Raw genomic sequence first — 25,140 nt, 5'->3', positions numbered from 1 at the left:
GACCCTTGTCCCTCTTGTGAGATTGAAAAATTTAAGGCAGCCTTTGGGTCACCTCATAATAGTGAATATTTCCTTCTGTTTTGAGGAGGCCACAATTTCCTGTGTATTTCTTTTTGTAACATTCACACATTACTACAGAAATGTGATGGAACAGACTCAAAATTGAAAAGTTATTCCACAAACTAAAATTAGACTGATCCACCCACCCCTGCTTGTTCAAGTCTGACATTATAGTCCAATATACAAATAGTCTTATATTACCTCTAGAAGAGAATAGGTTTGCACAGTGTATAGAGTTTACATTAAGTCACAAAGGGTTTCTGGGATGACAGTGGCCTTCTAAAATTCAGTGCCACAAATGTCTTGTTACATTGACTTAATGACAGAATCTATTCTATTGATTGTCTTTAAACTTCCTTTGGTGGCTCAGCAAATTTTGCCTCCAGCTGCAATAAAATGTAAATCTGGCTTTTAGTTTCCAGACCTCTCGCCGTCCTTTAAAGAACTGCACACACTTTCTTAAGATTCTGGTTGACTGCACAGTTAAAAAGGCTGCTGAGTATCTGAAATAACTAGCTAACGGCCATCAATACTGCTGAGTTGTTCTGAGACTTTTCCATAAACCTCCACTTTTCACTTTACATTTCCACAGTTCAGTAAGCCTTATGAATTGAACCAATATCTTTTTGCAGACTTTCTGCAAAACCCTGCTCACAAAAGATCCCACTGCTGTGACAGGTTGAGAACCACAGAGCTAGGATCTCACGCTGCTGTGGCTTAGCCATTTTGATGTGTTGGCATTCCATCCCTGTCTCAATGTTATTTGAAACATCTGATCTTGGGTTCTGAGCTGAAGTTAGAGGTTCTTAGACTTGGTTGCCTTTTTGCAAAGACTACAGGAACAAACCAGAAAAAGTTAGGTGTGTTTCGATCAATGGGACATTAGCATCCTGTTAAGTTCTTAAATCACATTGATTTTAGTGAAGCTTAATTACACTTTAGTTTCTCTGAATTGTGCTCAAACAGCAGCAACTGCAGAAAATTAGGCTCAAGTATTTGTGCCTGTGATGGCTTAGGTAAGTCAGTGTTCTTGTTCCATTGTATAACTTGGGAAGGCAATGTAAATGCCCTCCCATCAGATGTCAAGGCAGCCTTGTTTAGGGAAGTTTTTAATGTTTGATGCTTTGCTGTGGTTTTATAACCCGGTGTGGCTGCGGCAACCCAGTCAGCTGGGAGGCATGTTTAAATAAAGTTGTTGTTGTTGTTCATTCTGCATGCTTGCAGTGCTGAAGTCTCTTGTCCTGGCTCAGCCACAGAAACACTGGCCTGAGATCGAGCAACCCAGCTGGCGAAAAGGGTTGTGTAAATCAATTTTTTTGTTTCCCTCTATCAGGCTCTGGCTTCTCACCTGTTGGTAGCCTAGTTCCAAAACAGAATTTGGAACAGGAGCAGGTTACTCCACCATAATTTATCCCACTGCGAATTATGTTGGCTTCCTATAGTTTGGATTGCTCTGCTCATGTCATTGGGGTAATTCTGGACCAAAATTAGGTTCCTTGACAGACTCCAGGACCTTGATGAAAGGGAAGGAATCCCAGCCTCAGGGAAATGGAGAAAATAACAGCAATCTTCTGCAGCTGAAGACAAACCCATTAGCTGAATTAATGCGTTGTGATGATGTAACCCTCACCTAATGATAAATTATGGTGAACTTTTATGTGGCTTGCCAGACTTTGGATGTGTGTGATTGAAAGAGACATCTTCACTTTTTGCTGCTACTATTTGACTGTCTAGTTGTTTCATTTCTATTATGTCCCTCTGCATAAGAAAACATGTTGTATAAGAAAATGTGTTGTTGTGATTGATGTTCGTCTACAATAATGAACGCACAAGTTGGTAAAATAGGATTTCTGATGCAGAAAAATCAGACAATGAAAGTCAGGCAGTAGGCATTATTCTAGTGAACAGCATGGTGAAACTGACTGTTGTTGTTGTTGTTGTTGTTATTTGTACTGCATACTTTTAGTAGGTTATTACAGTTCTTTTTTTAACCACTATGACCCCTTGCCTCATTTCATTTTATGAAGCTATATCATTTATAATACCTACAAACCTACAAAAGTGCAAGGTGTGTATGGGCAGATGGAGGCAGTTTGGCCATTTCTGTCATCGTTTTCTAATGACAACCAAGAAGCCATCTTTGGAAAATGGCTAAATTCTTTGCTACAGCATCTTCCTTGTCACAGGCAGTTCCATAGCTCAGCTTTCTTTAAGCTGAATACAGAATTTTGCTCTGGAGGTCTTGTGACATATTCCCTATTTTAAGCAGAATGTGCTGATCCAGAGATTTTAAATAGGGAAGCCTTTTTCTTTCATATTTTCCTTCCCCTCCTCTACATGCCTCTCAAATGCATTTTCCCCATTTCCTGAAATTTCTTCTGTTGTTATCCTTTCACATTTAATTTGTACCATATTCCACCACCACCCAGACAGCCACTGTCTTTCTGCCCTCCTCCCTTGTCCACTTGCATTCACTTCCTACTTAAAGCAACTTTGCTCTCTTACCCCCTTCCTTTCTCTAAGTTTATTAAAAACAACAGTAAACATTTTATCTCGCTTTTTAATTTCCTTTAACATCTGGCTTTTCCCCTTAGAGGAGGGAGATCTTCCTTCCTTTCCCTCTCCCCCTCTGAACTTCTGGGCCACTTTTACCCAGAATGCAATGAGTTTCTGGGGTTGGTCAAAAAGGCTATGAAAGTGCGAGAAGGCAGTACAGGAGGCACTGGGCAGGCTGTGGCACTGAGGCCCAGCTAAAATTGGCCCACTGTGGGGTCCAAGCCCACTGTTTGAGAAACACAGACCCAAACAAGACAAACAGCCAACAAATTGCTTATATTTCCCTCACTTGTGTATAGAATATTGCTATTTGTGGAATTTCTGGAAGTATTGAATACTTTCCCCCCATTGTGCCAGAAGGACTTATTTTCAAAGTGTCTTTTTTGCCTTTGAATATTCATGGTCCCACATGGCACACATCTTTTACATTTTAAGACCTAATTGTATCAAAACTGCCTACACCTTTATCCTCATTACCCCACCGCTTTCTGGTTACCAAGGCATTTCTCTCTGGAGAATTTCTATTCATAGCTACAGTAGGGATTTCATTTACAATGCCTACTATGTCCTAATCCCCATGACAAGAATGCAGCTCCAACGCAAGAGATTTTTTGAGGAAACGGAGCTGAATCAATTAAACTTGGCAAACCTGTCATGTACAGATTTATTAGGAAATGATATTGACGGGTCCCAGACATACAAGAACAGCCTTGCTTTTCTCACACCAAAGGTTCATCTAGTTTCCACTGGCCAACCAGGTAATAATTGGAAACCCATGTCAGTAGCTCTCTTTCCTTTGTGAATCCCAGCTACATACCCTCCAATGTTTCTCCAATGAAAATAGGAATGACCTATATTATTATTATTATTATTATTATTATTATTATTTTATTTTATTATTATTAATACTCTACCTATCTGACTGGGTTGTTCCAGCCTCTCTGGGAAGCTTCCAACATATATAAAAACATAATAAAACATTTTTTTATAACTTCCCAATACTGCCTGCCTTCGAAAGGTTGTATAGCTACATATCTCCTTGGCACAAGGGTAATATAACTCCACATATCTCTGATGAAAATAGGGACGTCCAAAAGAAAAGCAGAACATTCCAGGATCAAATCAGAAACTAGGATGGCTGGGACTGTCCCTGGAATGTTGTCTCTGAACCTGGAAGCAGTGTGCAGCCAGCATACTTTTGTCTAATCCCTCTGTAAAACCAGCCAAAATGGTGGCTGCCACTGCTTCATGTAGTTGTGCAGTGTGAATTAATACTTCCTGGTTCAGAAAAGTCTTGTGCCTCAGTTAATGTGACTCTTTCCTCCTCTAGCACTTTGCGACAAGGCGGTGGGGAACCTGTAGCCCTTTGCATGTTGTTGGACTCCAAGCTGCCTTAGATCCAGCCACCATGAGCAATAGTCAAGGGATGATGGGTGTTCATTGTAGTTCAGCAACATCTGGGGAACCACCCAAATGTGATACAAGCAGCTAAGCCCTAACAATTCACGAAAGTGAGACAACCAGAGCATCTGCATTATAAACATTTGTCAAGTTTTATCTAGCAAGGTTTCCACCCAAAGAATCCTGGAAATTGTAGTTTGGTAAGATGCTGAGAGAGATCCACAGTCCCACTTCTGGAACCTCAGTTTCCATGGTTCATTGGGAAGAAGGAATTAGTATTAAACCACTCTAAATATGCAGCATAAACATGTCCACAGTCAGATATGATAGCACCTCTGTCAGTATTTCTGTTTTTCACTGGTCAGTTTCGGTTTTGCATTGACAAGATTTACCGGTAAATCAATCAATCAATCAATCACAGCGAGGAATGGGAAAGTGTTGGTAACAACTCACAAATAGTGGGAAGTTTGATATTGTATTGCAAGGAGAAACATGAAGCTTCAGTGAGTTCCATTTTTAATCCCTCTATGCATAGTGAAATCCTCTTAAATAGCACAAGCAAGCAGAAATGGGGGAAAGTAATTGTTCCAATTATCAAAGGCTCATAGGAATACATTGATCTGGGAGAAACTCACTTTGATTTAATAAACTGCTTAAAAATTAGCATTGAAAAAGCACGAAGGCAGGCAAAAGCAATAGCTTTGACTTAACTCCAATAACGCAGAGACAAATAATTATATGAACCCAATTCCAGCAAAGAAAAAATATGTGCATGAATACTAACATAATAACTTCAGCTCACTTTTTAATTTAATGGGTCCATTAATATAATGGGTCTATTCTGGACACAACCTGTGGTCACTAACAACCAAACTTTTAATATTAAATAAAAGGTTTCTCGAAACTATCAAGTTAATAATCTCTGTTTCCCCACCCCCACAGCTCCAGTTATTTTCAGACAGTATAATTATATCCTGAAAAAAGGCATAACTAATTAGCTCTATGCCCATCACTGGTATGACAAAATTCTGAAAGAACAATGATATAGAGATAATACTCATAAGTGGCATTTCAGTTACTGCAGTTAGTTCAGAAAGATGTAGGGACAGAACAACAATATAATAATAATGATTCTTCTTTGTCCTTTAAGCAATCAATAATAATGCTTATTTCCCTACTGGGAAAAATGGCTAAAAATACATTTTGAGGAACAAAAAACATTGAAGCACAACTAGAAACATAATGTTAAGATCTCCAGGAAATGAAATAAACAAAACTCATGATGAATTTAAGCAAAGATGTTGGACATTTATGGTGGTAGGATTCTGAACTAAGAAGAAATGCCTGGCTGGATGAGGCCAGAGGTCCACCTTAGCTGAATGGTGCCACCTGAATCAGGTTACTTCACCCTGTCTATATTGATACTGAATGGAGTAAACAGTTCCTCATAAATTTGAGGCAACTTCAATTTATTCAGTGGTGTAAACCACTGAACCTTGGGCTTGCCGATCAGAAGGTTGGCGGTTTGAATCCACGCGACAGGGTGAGCTCCCATTGTTCAGTCCCTGCTCCTGCCAACCTAGCAGTTTGAAAGCACGTCAAAGTGCAAATAGATAAATAGGTACCGCTCTGGCGGGAAGGCAAACAGTGTTCCCGTGTGCTGCTCTGGTTTTGCCAGAAGCGGCTTAGCCATGCTAAGCCACATGACGTGGAAAAACTGTCTGTGGACAAACGCCGGCTCCCTTGGACAGTAAAGCGAGATGAGCGCCGCAACCCCAGAGTCGTTCACGACTGGACTTAACTGTCAGGGGTCCTTTACCTTTACCTTCAATTTATTAAGGAAAAGCTCTAGCTCACTGCAAGAAGTAAAGGCCACATTTAATAGTCTTTCCGGCAATGCAAAATATACCCTATTAACATCTATGCCGAAATTGCTTCAGAAATGAACTAGTGCCAAGAGTATATACAATTTAACTTGCATTGGATGCAACCTAAAGAAAACTCTTTAGAAATGAACAAATCGCATCAGTACCTTGGAAGATCCAGATTTAAAGGATGCATTGACATTGATTTCTACTAAGAACTGTCAACTTCAGTTTATCTGTGGTTCATATTGCTAGGAGGAAAGGCATATTAATTTCAGCCTGAAAAGCAAACTATCTGCTAGCTTTGTAAACAAACTACCTTTAAATATCATTTTAAAAATCAAAGACAGATGAGAAGACAGCTGATATGTCAATGTGACCTCCAAAGTCACAAACCACTCAGTTTCATTTAACCAATATATTGCGGGCCGAATTTTAGTCAACAGTTGAAGCACAATGTCTGCCAGATGTTTTGAGCCACAGCTCCCATCAGGCCCAGCCATCTTTCTCAACAGCCAGAGATTAAGGGGTTTGTAGTTCAAAATATCTGGAGAGCAGCATGCTGGCTATTCCTGCATTAAAGCTTTGTTTGATTAATCTGCCCATGGGTAGGAAACTGGACACCCCAATGACACCCTAAGTGAAGGTGCACTATACCTAAGACTTGTTGGGTTTCTATTCCTCTCACTGTGCAGATATTATGTAGGATTGGTTCATCACATGTCTGTATTATGCATTCAAGCACCAAGGGAGTGGATGTTTACTGTACTCTGTTTCCGTTTGTTTTTGCTTTCACTTCTGAATTCTCTCCGAGGAAGATGAGAAAGAGGAGATATGTTTTCTTCTGTTCTGCCTTATGCTTGATAAAGTAGCTTTAGTGCTTACAACCTCAGCCTAGCTCTGACTGCGGTTATCTCTGCTGGACTCTGAATATGTGCTCAGTGTCTCCAAGACATGAGTCATTATAAATCATCAGGGAAGGTGGTTCGGAACTCCCTAGAGCTGCACGCTGCACGCTGATGGGAGAGACAGGCTGGAATCGTTCCTGTCGTATGCCTGGGGGTTGTCCTAGCCCCCGGCCGAACCAACAGGACTGGCTGAGTTATTTTGACACCTGAAGCAGATAATCCTACAAACATCTCCCCATGGAGGTAAAAAATTCAGCCATGATCAATTAAATAAACAACCCATTTACTACCTTTTCGTAACACCCAAAATCAGCAGACTGAGGCAGCTCTCTCACTTTGCCTAAGAGAAGGGCCAGTTCTGTTGCAGCAGGCAATATTCATGGCTGGATAGTCGCTTTTAGTCAGAATGGATTGAGTAAAATGAAATCATCATCATCACTTAGTAGGCTTAGTCTATCGTGGTTGTTCAAACCATGCTTGGAAATTCCACCCAAGCCTTGTCTGAAATTTGGATTTGAGATGGTATCAGTAAAAAAAAAGAAAAGAAAGAAAGTTATGGGTTCTGCCATCTAAATTTCCTTCTTCAGAACTATTTTGGGAGAGGGTGGGGGAAATTTCCTCCACCCTTTCTGCTGCACCAATTCATGCACACAAAAACCAGCAATATGGACGGGATTTTTTTGCAAGGTTTAAATCTAAGCTTTGCAAATTCTAGTGCAGAAGTCGGCAAGTCTTACTGGCCATGGGCTGGATCACTCCCATGGAGATCGTCTGTCGGTTGGGCCGGCGCAGTGCAATGCTGGAAATCGTGTCTGCACATTTCCGCAGCGCCGAAAATTGCTTCTGCGTATGCCAAGATGCTGAAAATTGTGCCTGCGCAAAAGCTATTTTTGGCATCTGGGCATGTGCAGAAGTGATTTCCGGCACCACAAGTGAGTCCCCGCATTGCGCCGATTTAGTGCAACACGCGGGAGACTCGTCAATCGAGCGTCTCGGTTCGGGGGCAGCTCGTGGGCCGGTAAAATGGTCTTCGTGGGTCTCATCCGGCCCATGGACCACACGTAGCCGACCCCTGTTCTAGTGCAATACCTAACAGGCAAATTGATATAGGCTATACAATGAAGCAGTTTGAGAAGCCATTCATGACTGGCCCAAATAAGCATTCACCCATTTCATACCTGAACTCCACGATTTAGACGGTAGAAACGATTACACAAACTGTAGCCACGATTGCATAACAAGACATAATAGATGAGGGAATGAGAAACAAAGGGAGAGGAATTGGAAAATAGTATAAATTGTACAGGAAATTCAAATGAACAAGATGGCAACAAAATTTCAAATAGAAACATCAACGACAGAGTGGAATTAGCTATATAGAAAAATGTCTTATTAGTCAGCTCCAGGAGGATTAAGTGCAATTTCTGAAAAAGGCTGTAGATACCAGTTCTTCCCATTTATTCTTTTCCCCATTGTTAATATTTCGTGCCACGTGGAAACAAAGGTGTTAGATCAGGCCTTCAAAATCTGTGAGCTACCAACCTGCCTGTTTTAATGTATTGAATGTTTTATTTCCTTTACTAATAATTTTATCCTTTGGTGATGTGTGTAAACTGCTTTGAGGGTTTTTTTATGATCAAGTGGTATATAAAATTTATGAAATGAATAAAATAAATAAACCTGAGCACAGCCCACCAGCCATGAATCGTATTCTGCCATGTGGCTTCACAATTTCCACGTTGTGTCATATCAGGCAGACAGAGAGAAATAAGGATAGTTGCATCTGCTCCAACAATTTACCAGGAGCAACCTCAAGGTCTGGCTCCTTTCCCATGTCAACCCGCTGCACACGGATGGTGCCAGGGGAGACAACCACCACCACCACCATCCTGCACAAACAAGGCAGAAGGTGGATAAGACATTTGTATAATGTATAACTATAGGGTAGAGCAGGTGTGAGGAACCTTTGGCACTCCAGCTAATGCTGGACTACAATTCCCATCAGCCCCAGTAAGCATGGCCAATGGCCATGGTTGATGGGAGCTTGTAGTTCACCAACATCTGGAGGGCCAAATATTCTCCACATCTGGGGTAGGGCAGTCAGACGGTGATTTATAATGTTAGGATAGTAATGCTCACAGAAATAAGTTTCTGAAATGCTGGGTGCTTATGAAGCCCATGATGAGCCCAATCATGTGTTGTTTGTAGACAGCTATTCGTTGGTGGGCCACAATTTGTGCAGGCCTGATTAGATCAGAGTGAGTAAATTTTTAATCCCCTGTTCTTACACCAGCTGTAGAATCATGTGTAGGATTTTATCTTAGGTTGATCTCAAATAACAAAAAATAAATTTAAAAAATGGACAACCCTTTTTAATTCACAGTGTGCTTTTATTTCTTTATTTCTTTATTTTTCAACTGAGATCATTTAATTCAAAAGGTGCTGCATCTTACCATATTCATTGAAGATTAGAACAGAAGTCAAATAATACCAAAACACATAATTTCTAGTTAATATACTGCAAAGCTTTGCTATACGAGAATCTGACAGGAAATTTCTGTTTACCTTTCCTCATTACAAATGACCACCAATTAGTTCTTTGTGTTGTGGAATCACACCTGGGTTATGTCTTTCATGCTTTGTGATCTACACAAACGTATATATTTGTTATATATCTGAATAAGCATTAAAGCAATTGATGAAATTATTTTCCAACTTTTTAAAAATAAACATGTTGCTTGCATCACAGCTTCACCGTGGAGGCACCATGATGTGGTAGCATAAACAAATTATTTGTGCCAACTCTGGTTTACATTTCATATGTACCAGCTCTTAACCCTGTTCTTCAGAATGCTTAAAATTCCAAACATTCTGTCAATAAGCCTCTTACCGCTACAAGCCTACATTCCCTGGGTGGGCATCCTAGGGAGTACTGGGTGTATTGGATCTCCATATCCAACACTGGAGAGGGTGATCTGATGTTGGATCACACCTCCTCCAGGCCATGGAAATCCCAGATGCTCTGTTCTAACTCACCACCAGATTTAGGACAGTGCAGCCGGTTCCCTTGCACACAGGGTGCTGAGCCGAGGCAAGAGAGAGGATGGGATGAAAATAAGAATTTTTTTTTTTTGGGGGGGGGGTGTTCATCGTCACTCAGGATGCCATATTACCAAAGTCCGCCCTTGGTCCAACTGTTGTCAGGGTTCCAACACTTTGCCATGAATCATCTTGGGGGCAGATCAAGGGTGTACTCCAAAACCACTTTTTTCCAGTAATATGTAACAATTTACACTTTGGTCACCTGCTATTAAATTATTCACTCATCATTATGAGCAATACATTTAAAGTAAATAGAGTGGCATTATATGTCTTTTTAAAAAGGAACATACCATATTTTTCCATGTATAAGACGAGGTTTTTTGCTTTTAAAAATAGTAAAAAAAAAAAACTTGGGGCCGTCTTGTACATGGAACATGGGCACCCAGGGGATTTTAAAAAATATTTAAGCATATGTCCTGGATTTTGGCTTGGGCGGGGTGAGGCGGTCCCTTCTGCTGCCGTTCCCCCTTTCTCCTCCCCCTTCGGGCTGCATGCTGGAGCCTGGCTTGCGTCCTGAAGCCCCCGCTGGCTTGACCACAGGATCGAGAGCAACTGCCACAACCACCGCTGAGAGCTGCATAAGCTACCTTTCCTCCCCCTTCTTTCTTTTTTTGCCTCTTCCACTCTCAAACTCCCACCCTGCCCCCAGCACACTCACCACCTTCCTCAGCTCAGTTTTGTGCTGGGCCTGGGGGTAACCCAGGTCCAGGTCTGGTCCAGAATCCGCTAGGAGTCAGTCCAACAGGGTCGAGGCAGGAAACCAGGCAAGGACAGGATCTCAGGCAGGATCTAGCATACAGCTAGGGTCTGACAACCTTTTATCATTGTTGGGGTAATGGCCGGTCCTGATCTCCCAGCGACTCACTTCCCTGTCTCGCCTGAAGGTGAGCACTCTTCCTGCGAGTACTCAGGTCTCTCCTTCTCTCAGACCTTAGTCTCTGCAGCTCGGGAGACGCCGGTGGGTTACTAGACCCAGGGCCCGCCTCAGCCTCCCCTGACCAAACCGGTAGTGGAGCAACTGTAAGTGATGGCCCAGCTGAAGGCAATGAGGTACTCCCCACATCTGGAGCCAGGGCAGGCTCAGGTCCCTGACTTGGCCCAGCTGGTGTTTGCTGCAGGGGAACCTGTGCAGACTGGGACTCTTCAGCATCAGGCCCCAGACTTGGTTCAGATGATGCCTGAGGCAAAGGATCCGGTGCAGACTGAGACTCCTCTAGTTCCGAGTCCAAGTGCGAGTCCCAGGCCATCACAAGTTTGCTTGACGGCATGGCCCAGCACAGAGTGGGTGCTGCCTTCCCCTGGATCCTGCCTGGGATCCTCCTTCCCCTTGCTTCCCCGCAGCAGCAGCTGCCACTGAGGGAGAGCATGTGGTGCCCCAACCGCTGCCTTTGCTTCTGCACCACAGTGCACTGCATGCAGCTCATGCTAGAAACTTTGAAGGCGATTGCCCCCAAAAAGATAAACTTGCCACTGCAGATCATCCAGATTTTCACTTCTGTTTTAGGGTTTTGTTTTCTTAATTTTGGGTTAAAAAATATAAGGGTAATCTTATACATGGGAGCCTCTTATACATGGAAAAATACGGTATTTTCCTCTCCTCGACTGTGTCAACCTCAGGCAGGCTTCCTGCAAAATTTCCATATGACATTTATCTTGCTCTGATATTCATTTCAAGCCTGTGGCTTCTATGTGACAATTGTCGGCACTCTGCATTTTATTACAGGTCTGTAGTGAATTCTTCCCTTGTTATTTAGTGTTTGCTCGATGTAGCTACAGTACACAGGACTAATGCTGTGATTTGCCAAGATGTACCACAGGTTATTTTCAGAGTATTCTTGATATGATCTCACTAAGTACACAGCAAGGAAAACGTATTGCTCCAGCTGAGCCTAGAATCAATTGCCAAGTCCAAATGTCAGCAAAGTGAAAGCTTGTTCAAAATTCATTATGGGATGTGATTGATATAGCAGAGTCAAAAGGAAATCATAATGGAATTGCAAATCTAAATTTGGTCTTTAAAATGAGTATATGCATTGAAGGCGGCGGGGGTGGGGGTGGGAGAGGGAATCAGCCATCTCCCATTAAGCACAGATGGAAAGTTTCATACACACACCTGAAAAGTGCACTCAATTCAAAGCAATCTAAGGAAATGATAGTGCTAGAGTATCTATCCATCTATCTATAAAAAGCTGGTTGTCAGCATTCCATCACAATTCTGAACTGAGGATGAGATTGTGCTGAAAAACAGGTTGTACATTGTCATCTGGGAGAAGGTACCCCAACGGTACCCCAAAGCATAGACTTTTATTTCCTTCCAGTGTGTATATGGCTGGCACACACACACACACACACACACACACACGTACTTGCAATATTTAACCCAGCCCCTCTCCACATGCAATCTACTAAACATAATGATGGGCATTGTTGCGAGTGATCTATAAAAGTCTGAGTTTGAAGTCTGTATCTGTTCCTATGGTGGTATAGAGCAAATAAATCGTTTTAATTCTCCAGTCTTCCAAATTATGAGTTTTTCAGTTCTAATTCTGCTATTAATTCAGTTCCATACTTCTCCCTCTGCAATTGCAGGTATTTGCTTTATTTCAGATCAGTAATTGCATATAAAAGAAGGGTTAGTACCATTTCTTTCGCAGCTTCACCAGCTCATTAGACAAAACAGATAGATTAAGGTCTTGCACAAGGGAATCGGTGGTGACTCAGATAAGAGAGGAGAATTAATATCGAAAGAAAAAGTGCAATCTACGGAATGGTTCACGTATGCTTGTACATCAGTGGATTGTGTTGCCCGTAGTTATTGTACATTTGATGACTTGAAGCTGAATGTGTGAAGAGGTTCCACTGAAAAGCCTTGTTGTATTTGATGTGGTGCTAGATGACATTAAAGTTCTACCTGTGATATAACAGCTGCAGTGCCTCATTCACACATGCAAGTGGTAAGTCACTTTACTGTACGTCACTTTACAGCCATCAAGTGATAATAATACATGTGTGTGTGCATCAGGAGTAAGAGATACACTACGGAGACCTTCCTTTGAATGCATGACCACAATCTATATATAAGATAGCAAATTGTTTGAAACGGGTTTTAATTGTTGTAGCCCACCTTGGGACCTTAGGGTGAAGGGCAGGTAATAGATATTATAAATATGTATACCCTCTGCTCTTGACTAGGGGTGAAGGAGAAATTTGGTTCAGCTTGCATTTTAATGCTATCCTTCAAAATCTACCCTTAGATTTTATCTTATAATGCAGTTCTCCAACCAAAAAAATGTGTGAATAAATGCATATGTCAGTGAAAACAATAGCAGCAATATATATTATATTGGGAAAAATTGCTTGCAAACAATATGTATATCACACAATGCTGCATACAGAAATGTGTATAACAGAACTGTGCGCTAACATGCTGAGACTTTTTGAGAGGGTTTTGTGTGTTTTTTGGAAAAAAAAGAAATTACAAACAGATGCAGAAATGTAGCAAGCTGTACAGTTAAGCCAGACAGATGAAACTCCACTTCATCATGTTAAAAATTTGAATGTTCTTAAATACTAGTAAAATCCAGATGATTTGCCCATTGGCATGCATATGCTAAGTGATGTAAGCTGGCCAAATTTCATGCAGATCTATTGAGAAATGGCCTAGATAATATAATCATTTTTTATTTCTGCATTCCGCTCCCTTTGTAGTTATTATTTGCCAGGCATAACATACTAGCATTGTGTGTGTGTCTTTCTTGACTTATCACTGTATCATAAAATTCAAGGAAATGGGAAAAGTCTTGCCCTTCCTGCAGGAGGAAAGGATTGAGTGTGAAAGACCAAGGACAAGGGTGGTGAACGGAAGCTAAGTTGGAAGCAATCACAGTATGTGAGACTCTAGAACAAGACTGGGGAGTCTGTGGTCTTCAGATGTTGTTGGACTCCCTTCAGACCCATCTAGCATGGCCAACGGTCAGGATGATGGGAGCTGGAGTTCGACTGCTCAAGGTTCCTCACCTACAGAATACAATTGCTGCTCACATGACATGGAAAAGAAGCCGAAGTGCTTTAACTTGCAATTCCTATTTTTTATTTTCTTTTAGTGCATGAGTGAGTTTTTAAGTGATTTACCTCTTCTGTTAAGATGAAGCAGATCTATCTATCTATCATCTATCTATCTATCTATCTATCTATCTATCTATCTATCATCTATCATCTATCATCTATCTATCTATCTACCATCTATCTATCTATCATCTATCATCTATCATCTATCTATCTATCTATCTATCTATCTATCTATCTATCTATCTATCTATCTATCTATCATCTATCTATCTATCTATCTATCTATCTATCATCTATCATCTATCTATCTGTCATCTATCTATCTATCTATCTATCTATCTATCTATCATCTATCTATCTATCTATCTATCATCTATCTATCATCTATCTATCTATCTATCATCATCATCTGAATGTTGCTCTAACTTAGGTCTAGTTGTCTTAAATGGCATCAGAAAGAATAAACATTCCTTGGGCAGTACCACTCCAGTCTACAGATGGGAGTTCATATGAATGAATGCTCCTCCATACAAATAATCTTCTCGCCACTTGGAAAAGTAGCATGTTAGTTTTCTGCATGTAGGAATACTTTAATTTATTTTTTGTGATGAAGCATTCCATAACATGGCCCTTCAACTGGACTCTGAAATAGTACCGTCCCCTCCAGTCACAGGTTTCCCTTGAGCTGTTCATGAGAACTAGGCTTAATTCTTCAAGAGTATCCTGACTAAGCTTCTGGATCTATTGCATTGTGTATATGTTTGTACACTAGGCTCTGAAAAGCCATATCTTTGTGTGTAAGTACATTCTCAGAAGATTATAGGCTTATAGTCATAAATGATTGCTGTGGATTATAGAGTGTTAACTTCATGATGATCAGAGGTTTAGGATTTAGGATATGGAATCCTCTATTTTTCCCCCTACTGATTCATAGTCCATGTGAGTACCTGAATGAGTCTGTATTTGTGTTTTTCCTCAATAAATTGCGCTTTTGCTGTCACTGTAATTTAAAATAATTGATACCCACCCATATTAGTTCAACATTCACCTTAGGCGTTCCATTATTGTGCCATTTCATTACATACGTTGCAGAAACACAACCACATAAACAATACCACACTGTAGAGGTGTTCCCATTAGATTTTCAGGAAGTTTTAGTCACACTCCATTCCCCCCACACTACAATTCTGTCAGGAGTATCAGGGCACTGCCTGACTTTCGGGTGAGACTATAGAGCCTACAAAAAGAAGACAACTGGCTGAAGAATCCTCTTGGGTTCCAGCATAGTTTCCAGCTCATTGTGTCTTCTTAGCATGGCCAAGGTCAGCCCAATATATTTTTCTACCTCAAGAAAAATACAAAATGGCACCTTGCCTCACTTCCATATTCAGAAACCGATTGTGTTGGTGGACAAATCATAGCTTAGCTCAACAGGGACTTCCACCACACCAGAGGGCAGCAAGCTAGCACTACATTCAAAATCTTCAAGCCGTCAATAAGTGCTCAGAAGACCCAATTTTCCCCACCGCCTGCTATTCTATCCCCATCCCTAATATGAAAAGACTCACTAGAGGACCCAGGACCAGATAGCAGATCACACCAGGCCTCTCTTCAGTCTCCTCACTGTTTGTAGAGTGAAGATGCTTCCAGAATAGTGATGATAGCAGCATCTTTTTCTGTTGGGATCATGGGAGATTAAATACAATCGCCATGATCCTCAAGGAAGAATGAAATTGGCATTCAATTTATAAGTAGTCAGGGGAAGAATGAAGAAGGCAAAATATGCAGCAGCTTTGAATTCAGGCACATCCAACAAAACAGACATTTCTGGCACTCTTCAAATGTCCTAAGTAGGCATATACTTTTGGGTGAGAAGTAAAAAGTGAGGTGTGTTTAATCACATCCATTGCTGTGGCTACATTTGCCTCTTGCCCTTTCCATTATTGCCACATGGACCCCAGAAGGTGGCCCAGGAGAGAATGTGAACCTCAGGATGAAAATGGTTCCCCACCCCTGAGTTTAAATTAAGAGGGATAAGGGATGAGAACAACTCTCCTGTCAGAGAAATAGAACAGCTGCTACCAGCCAGAGTGAACAATACTATACTAGATGGACTTAAGGCACATTCCTATATTCCTCGGTCCCTTTTCCTTGCACAACCTCTGGCCAGTGCTCAATTGCACAGGAAAAGCATGGCTATGGGATACTGTTTCCTGAACATTTCTTAATAATCTTGCCTGCTGCTTTGGACTAGCTTTGTAGAATGCCACTGTGCTTTTTATTGTAGTGTGTGTTTCTCTATTTCGCAAAGAATTTGTTAGAGGATGTTCTCATTGACCTGGAAGACCTGGTACTGGAGAGATTGCATGCACTCTCTTTCTCTTTTGCTGTTCAAAATGTCCAGTTTAAGCAAGATTAAATCGTATTAGAGAGGTACAACATTGGCTAACTGGAGAAACCCATAGGCTGATGTTGTGCAAAGGGGTCTGAACATAAAGCTTGCAGCATTTATTTAATCACCTGTAAAAGAGAAGAATATCATTTTTAAATCTCTGTGCTAATGGAGTGTATAAATGTAAATACAAAGCTATTACTCACCTATACAACTCCTTTCTCATGTGTCTCAAATTGTATTGATTGCGTTAAGAAAATGAATGGTTGTTCCTTACAAGCACATCTATTCATGTCTGCTAGAGTTGAAATCTTTCCTTTTTTCAGTCTTAAATTGCTACTTTCTCTGCAACTTGTACCCAGATTTATTTGTCCCTTACCAAGAAGACACTCTCCCAGGGAGGTCTCAGAGTGGACATTGATATACCTATACAATTTCATGTAACTGAATCATTTGCAAAGCTTGAATTTGAAGCTGTAAAGATGCATTAGCAGCTTTTGCATAATTTCTAAGGGGAACTGGTTTTAAATTTTGTTCTGATTGTGTTTAAACTTTTTGACTATGTTTGTGAGCTTTCCTTCTCATTAGTGGTTTGTTCTGCGTTTTCATTTTTGCCTTTTCTGAATGCTGTGCTATAGTTCTTGGAACATATAACAATATACATGTTTAACACTATTTTGAGAGAAAATATGCATCAAAATGCAAATATTCTGATAAAAGAAATAATTTGATTTGGCTATGGTAATTTATTCTGGAAGAATAAATTCTGGAAGAAAGAAAAGGACATATTTACAAGCCTATTTAAATATGCATTTTAACATTATTATTTTTAAATCAGAGATTCATGCAGAAAAAGCAAGGAACAAAATAATGAATAAAGACATGAATATAAGAAGAGCCTGCTGGATCAGGTCAATGGCCCATCTAATCCAGCATCCTGTTCTCACATTGGCCAACCAGATGTCCATGGGAATCCTGTAAGCAGGACCAGAGAGCAGGAGCATTCTCCTCGCTTCTGGTGTCCAGCAGCTGGTATTCAGAAGAACTCTGCTTCTAACCACATAACCTCCATTGTGGCATAAGAACATGAGCAAGTCACATGGACTAGAAATAGACAATATGTATATCTCTTCTTGAATGGAGATAAGCATGCTGTCACTGCCACCCAGATGCGAAATCACATGAGCATCATAGGAACATAGGAAGCTGTGTTACAGCAAATCAGACCATCAATCTGTTGAACTGTTTCTTTAAATCTAAAGGTTCATCATTGTTTCACCCAATGTGTATACCTTTAAGGGGCCAGAGCAAGGGCCAGAGTAAACTAATGAGACCCAGCCTTGCAGCTGTGAGGCATAGCAGGTGCTGCTGAGTTGCATTGATTAAGCTGTGTTGGGAATTGGCCACAGTATATAAGGAGCAGCACCTAGCTCTGCCATTTTACCCTGGGGGATGGGCTGGTGGTTGGGTCGTGTTTGTTTGTAGTTGTATTTGGTGTATAAGGAGTTTTTGTTTTTCTTATTAAAACCTTGTTTGTTATTTTTGAGTCCCTTCTTTTTAATGCAAGCTCTCCCCAGCAAGCTCTCTGCGCTACTATACTGCGAAAAGCCAACACAATCATCTAGCACAGGATTGTCAACAATGATGGGCAATGGCTCTCCAGAGTATCAGGCAGGGGTCTGCGGCATTAGCTACCCCTTTTAGTTTGGCATAATCTGCAAAGTTGATGGACATCCCTTCAATTCCTTCATCCAAGTAATTTATAAAGACATTGAACATCAACAGACCCAGGAGAGAACACTGTGGCATCCCACTTGTCACTTTTCCCAGGATGATGAGGAACCATTAGTAAGTACACTTTGGATTCGGTCAGTCAACACTCTACAAATCCACCTAACAGTTACCTGGTTCAACCCACATTGTACCAGCTTCTCCACAATAATATCATGGGGGACTTTGTCAAAAGCCTTACTGAAATCAAGATACACTACACCCACAGCATTCTCCTGAGCCACCAAGATTGTAACTCTATCCAAAAAAGAAATGAGGTAAGTCTGGCATGACTTGTTTTTGAGAAACCCGTCTTAGCGATCACAACACTTTTCTAAGTGTTCACAGACCAACCATTTAATTATCTGTTCTAGCACCTTTTTCTGGTATCAATGTCAAGCTGACCGGTTGGTAGTTACTTGCGTCTTTTCCCCCCACCTCACATTTTGAAGAAGGGGACAACATTTGCCCATCTCCAGTCTGCAGGGACCTAACTTGTTCTCCAAGAAAGATCACAGGCAGAGGCTCCTTTTGCATTCAAATCACATACTCTACCATTGAGCTCTTATCCACCAGAGGAAAGAATCAACGACTTTCCCAAGTGACAGTCCCACAATGAACCTTTCTTGCAGTTACATCCCCCACCCAATCAACTGTAACATATTTCAGCATGTCAGGAAGAACAATCCACAGATAACCTTATTCAAACTATTTATTTAAATATAAATATGTCCACATGGGGACATATTGAGCGTAGGTCATACTAAAGAAGTGACGATCTAAATATGGGAGCAATAATCAGTGTTTGGCTGTCAGTGGGCTTCAGCTACAGATCTAGCTGTTATTTGAAGAAAGATTTGCAGGGTTAGAAGTGGCTTAATGAAATCTTTAAACTGCTCAGTTCAGAATCCTCAGCAGTTAATGAGACACACACACTTGAATTCCAAGTGAATCCTGAGGGAGCCTAAGCAGCTATCATATATTTATTTTCATAGAGCAATTTGTGTAAGGTATAAAGGTTTTCGTAAGGTCAAAAATGAAATAATACATGGCAACCTTCATCAACCTGGTATCCTCCAGCTATTTTGGACTACAAATCCCATCAGCTCCAGCCAACACTGCCAATTCCAAGGAAGCCCCTTTTAAATTCCAACACAGTACATAATGGAGCTGATAGATCCAAAATGGACTCCAACAAGCTTATCCTGCCCTCCCTCCCATAGAAAAGCTGTCTCCTTCCACCTGCTTTTGCTACTTGTATTATCTGCAGTGATGGTGCATCTCATCCTTTTATTAAAGGAGAGGAGTAGGCTAGCTTTGGGACGTGGGTGGCGCTGTGTGTTAAACCACAGAGCCTAGGGCTTGCCGATCAGAAGGTCGGCGGTTTGAATCCCTGCGACGGGGTGAGTTCCCGTTGCTCCTGCCAACCTAGCAGTTCGGAAGCACGAAGTGCAAGTAGATAAATAGGTACCGCTCTGGAGGGAAGGTGAATGGCGTTTCCGTGCACTGCTCTGGTTCGCCAGAAGCGGCTTAGTCATGCTGGCCACATGACCCGGGAGCTCTGTTGGCCAATAAAGCGAGATGAGCGCCGCAAGCCCAGAGTCAGTCACGACTGGACCTAATGGTCAGGGGTCCCTTTACCTTTAGGCCAGCTTTACAATGGCGAGATAATCTCCCCACTACACCAGGGCGATCATGCAGCCTTCCATTACATGTCAGTGTGCACGTGTACAGAAGTCGACTGGCAATATTAACCTAGCAAGAACTTAGCATGTATACAATACTGTATAATATTTTAAATGACTCATACAGTTACATGCTACCCCAATCTCCAAGTGGTGAGAGACTCCAGAGGTTCCAACACTTACCAAGTTTCCTTGGAATGGAAGCTAAGGGTATTAAATTTTATTTACACATAGAGTATATAACCTGAGCATATGATGGAGGGGCTCACAGCATTAACACCCCCAAAAGATCTTGCTTTCCCATCTGTCTCAGCTTTGGACCCAGTACAGAGCAAGCATGTCTCTGTCTCTCCAGCTTCCAGGCTGTTTCTAGCTCAGTTCTCTCACACCACTCTGGCTATTGTTCTTCGACCAACATAGTAGCTGGGTGGAATGGGTGGAGGAAAGGCACATCCATTAGCCTGATGGAGGGCACCATCACTTAGTCTTGTAACCTAGCTCATTCTTACAAACAAACCTGTCTGGCCAGTTTAGCAACTTTCTCTAACCCTCACTGAGTACAGGAACTCAAGAACTGGAAGGTACAGTCATACCTCGGGTTGAAGTAGCTTCGGGAAGAATATTTTCGGGTTGCACTCCACGGCGACCCGGAAGTAACAGAGCACGTTACTTCCGGGTTTCACCACTCGCACATGCACAGATGCTCAAAATGACGTCACGCACATGCACGGAAACAGCGAATCGCGACCCGCACACGCGCATGGAGCGTTCGCTTCAGGATGTGAACGGGGCTCTGGAACGGATCCCGTTAGCATCCAGAGGTACCACTGTATCAGCCAGAATGACCCCTCCTCCCCAAAAAATCATAACAATATACACTGCAGCAAACCTTTCGAGACCTTCTGGAAGGTAAATCAGTACTATTGTCCCCTTTAAAGTGATGGTGGGTCTGAGAATCAAGGATGACAGCTTGCCTACGGTTGCCTAATGAGCTTATAGTATTTCTGGGCTTATAGCAGTGTGAACAGAAGAAGAGCTCTGCTGGATCAGGCCAAAGGCCCATCTAGTCCAGCTGTTCTCACAGTGGTCAACCAGATGCCTATGGACAGTCCACAAACAGGACCTGGGCACAACAGCAATTATTAATTCCAGTCAGTCAGGATCCAGAAGCATATTGCCTCTAGCACAAAGGCTTCTAGCCATTGATAACTATCCCCCATGGTTCCCCGACCCACAAATCCTCTTTTAAAGCTACCCAGGTTGGTAGCCAACAATATCAAGTTGGAGCAAATTCCATAGTTTAACTATGCACTGTGTGAAGATTTGCTTTCCTTCATCTGTTCTGAAGCTTCCTGGACTCAGCTCCATTTCGATGTCCCTGGGTTCTAGTATTATGAAAGAAGGAAGAAAATTTTCCAGTGCACTACTGGTGCTGCATCTGAGCGTGGAGGAATGTAGTGCTAATAAAAGCACTTTTATCATCTTGAATGACTCTCCAGGTATCATGTTAGCAGCCTCCACTTTAAAGGAAAATAAGATTAGATTAATCTCCTATCCTTTAAGGAGGAAAACATTTTACCTCTAAAACAGAGAAGACTAAAGAGAGAGGTTGTGCATTTCATTTGTCTTGAAAAGTAAATTATACCCAAGCTTTTTAATAGGCCTTGTGGATAACTATATTAACGACTGCTAAGAAATAAATTATGAATAAAAATGCAATTACATGTTACATTCCTGCTTCAATAAGGGACAATAAAAAAGGCTAGTGAAGAACCAAGTGACATTAAGAATAAACAGAGCAGTCCAGCCCCTGATGCTTTTGTAACCCATAAGTCTGTTCCTACATTCATCTGCATTATATAAATGTGACTGCACAAAAGTTACAATTTTCAGAGGATAATAGTATTTTGAATTACATACCTACAATATGGAATTTGACAATAGGACAAGGTAAATGGATTCTTTATGCCCTTACCCAAAGACTGATATTGCTGCGCTGGAAAGATAAATGTGCACCTTCATTTGATCTATGGATTGAAGACATGACTACACTTGCCACTTATGAGCAGATTGCTTATAAACGTGGACTTTACATGGACACGTGTGTGTGTGTGTATTTGGATAATAACAGCAACTATATATTAGATAAGTACAGTGATAGCACAGTTGGTTAGAGGTTCTTATAATGCCAAGGTTGCAGGTTCGATCCCCATATGAAACAGCTGCGTATTCCTGCATTGCAGGGGGTTGGACTAGATGATCCTCAGGGTCCCTTCCACCTCTACAATTCTATGGAATTGTTCATGCTTCATGCTTATAGGGATATGGTATACCTTTCTTTTCTTTTTTCACATTTTTACTTTTAATTTTTATTCCATGAAGTGTTGCTTTAAAAATACTATTATTATTATTTTAATGTGGGCTCACTATATATGCCTACTTAACTAGTTGGACTTGCAGAACTGCAATTGTTACAGGTGCCACATGATACTCGGTCAATACATGTAAGAAATGGATCATTAATGTACCTACACACATTGCAACTCTGCCTAGTGACATCAGAAAGATGCCTTCATGGTACTGTTTTCAGTGCCTGCTTATAACATTTTTCTTTCAGCAAGCCCATCCAGGCATGCAGATGTTTTATGTGTTTCAATCACTTTTTGCTTACTGTTGATTAACTTTTGAATGTTTTTAAATACCTGTTTTTAAGTTTCCTTTGTGGATTTGTGTGTGTGTATAAACTGCTTAGAAGTTTTATCGCAATCAAGCAGTGTACAAATGCTGTGAAATAATAATCACAATGATGCTTATTATTATTAAAATCCTCATAAAATGCAATTAAATGCAACTTTTTAAAGCATATTTTCCTCAAGATGTGCATTTTGTAACATGTTGATACGTTTTCTGCACCAAGAACTGCAAAAGCCAGACAATAACTAAAATCCAATCCACCCATTTGTCTAAAAGAGGTGCGGGTCAACTCACTTCCACTTGGAATTCGCAAAAAAACCCGAATCTGTCTCGAGCATCCCTGAGCAACATAACCCTTGCTGCAGAAATGGTTTCCAAAGCGCATTTCTTATTAAATGTCTGAGTACACTCAATATACTCTAAGCTGTTTCCACTAGCTGGGTTGATTTGAAAGAGAGAGAGAAATATATCCCAAGATGTAACTATAACAACAAAGCATATTTTAATTTCGATGCTATTATGAAGAACAAGCATTTGTCTGATCAGCAGTGACAGCTGAAGAAAACATTATGTTGCAGTGAAGAAATATTTTTCCAGGCCATCAACTGGAGCATAATGTTAAATTCCTTTTTTAAGAGAAAAAGTGCACACACTAAGGGTTTTTCCTTTTGTAGCCACCTTGGACATAACATTTATAACTGTTTAGTAAATACATTCATTTTTGGAACCCCCTCCCATCAGATGTCAAGGAAATAAACAACTACCTGACTTTTAGAAAACATCTGAATGCAGCCCTGTTTAGGGATGTTTTTAATGTTTGGTGTTTTATAGTGTCTTTAATATTCTATTGGGAGCCGCCCAGATTGGTGGGTATAAATATTATTATCATTATTATCAACAAGGCTGTACAAAACCCTCTTTCCACTTTTTTGGAGGGGGGGCACACATGGAAGGTGGGAGAGAAATCCTGGGAGATTCTGGGGTTGGGGGGGACAGATGTTCTCTAGCTTGAGGCAACCGCATTATTTACTAACTGCTCTGGTTACTAATTGGTCCAAGGCCTGGTGTCTTCCCTGCTTCATTTTTCAGCTCCCCCACACCAAAAGCTTTTTACTCAGATTTTTATTTTATTTTTTGTACACAGGATGTATAAGCCTATAAAAATTCAGAAAAGTAGCAAAGAAAAAGCAGTAATACAGGCTCATTTTGTGTGGGGGTACCATTCCTGGGCCCCCAGTGTGTCGGCAGAGCGCACCTTATCCCGCTCCATCCCATTACACCCTGCCTTCATTATGCCCTGTTATGCCCCCAGTTATGCCCTCTTTCGGGTCCAAAAGTACTCAAGCATCAGTGGTCACGCATCAATTGGGCACACACAAGATGGCCGCCGCCTGTACTTCAAATGAAGGTGCAGCTCAGGGCAGAGGACTTGGCATTGTGGGTGCCACACACTAGGATAATAGGTCTGCTAAAGCCCCTGGATATGTAGTTACATGTTATTGTACTAGTGTTCCTAGGGAATGGGGGCCACCATTTTCCCCCCATACCTAGCGATAGGTCATCAGGTAGCAAAACTCTGAAGGGTTTTGTGGGCCCATTTCTCAGGAGAGAAATGCCTTCAGCTGCCAAGACACCACTAAAAATTTGAAAATTTGAAGAAGAAGAAGAAGAAGAAGAAGAAGAAGAAGAGGAGGAGGAGGGCAAAAGGTATACTAGCCCTTGGTCCAACTTGTATTATTTATTAATTCAGTTTCTTTCCCACTCGGAAGGAACAAAGTTGCAAAACAGTTAGCAAGTAATGCAATCACCTTAACTGTAACCCCCAAACTAATGTCCATTTCTTCCTCCTGATGTCTTCCCTACCAAACATCCTGAAGATTTCTGAAAAATGTTTACAGACAAATGGTTTCACAATTAAAAACTCCTGAGCAGAGAGCATAAAGGTGGAAATTTAGTTAATTAGTTACTGGCCAAGTTCATATCATTTGAACCATGCTAGGGAAACTTTTATGAACTTTTTATTTAAGTCAAAGTGAGATTTAATATGCACAAATAATTCCTGGCAATAGATTTAAAATGGTAAGGCCCATTCCTCTGGGAAGTTCTACAAGGCAACTTTCACTGAAATGAATGATTTTCCTTTCATTGCAGCAGAGAGGACTTCCCAGAAGATTGTGTCTTAAAATTGCAACTAACTTCCATTGACACATAATTTTAGACTTAAAAAAAAAAAAATGCTGACAAGGAATAAACTCTGTTCATTTCATTCTGAAAATCCCCTTTTCATCTCTCCTGCCCCCCCCCTTCCTTGACTCTTTCCTTTGTAATGTCTGCATAAAACAGAACACAAAGGAAAGGTCATCAGGACAAAAGTAACTGTACTGCATTTTCATGTTCCACAAGCTTGTTTTATGTAATTATGCTCTAGTTTAAGACATTATTTATCATTTAAATTCAATTGCTAATACCCTAAGAGAAATTCACATGGAATTTATGTACTTTCCTCATTCAGTAGTAAAGGGGTAAAGGGACCCCTGACCATTAGGTCCAGTCGTGACCGACTCTGGGGTTGCGGCGCTCATCTTGCTTTATTGGCTGAGGAAGCCGGCGTACAGCTTCTGGGTCATGTGGCCAGCATG

At 41.1% G+C, this 25,140-nt stretch overlaps 1 protein-coding gene and 1 long non-coding RNA gene across 6 annotated transcripts in view; one reads left to right on the top strand and one right to left on the bottom strand.

Moving 5' to 3' along the window:
- The window catches only part of CCSER1 (coiled-coil serine rich protein 1), a 697,013-nt gene that overhangs the window by 93,386 nt on the left and 578,487 nt on the right, over nucleotides 1–25,140 (bottom strand). The window contains exon 11 of one of the 5 annotated variants that reach the window (XM_083398309.1): nucleotides 9,396–9,436. The exons of the other annotated variants lie outside the window; for them this stretch is intronic. Within the exon in view, the coding sequence (XP_083254435.1) occupies nucleotides 9,423–9,436 (14 nt within the window). The 3' untranslated portion in view covers nucleotides 9,396–9,422. Of the gene's footprint in view, nucleotides 1–9,395; nucleotides 9,437–25,140 lie in introns of those variants that run through there. 5 annotated transcript variants of the gene reach the window in all.
- Nucleotides 22,142–25,140, top strand: part of LOC310657796 — a 206,383-nt gene continuing 203,384 nt past the window's right edge. The window contains exon 1 of the long non-coding RNA XR_014501945.1: nucleotides 22,142–25,015. This is a non-coding gene — a long non-coding RNA (uncharacterized lncRNA). The remainder of the gene's footprint in view (nucleotides 25,016–25,140) is intronic.

Source organism: Podarcis tiliguerta (genome assembly GCF_965153285.1).
Source record: "Podarcis tiliguerta genome assembly, chromosome: 9".
Taxonomy (NCBI): Eukaryota; Metazoa; Chordata; class Lepidosauria; order Squamata; family Lacertidae; genus Podarcis; species Podarcis tiliguerta.
This window is presented reverse-complemented; position numbering and strand designations above follow the sequence as displayed.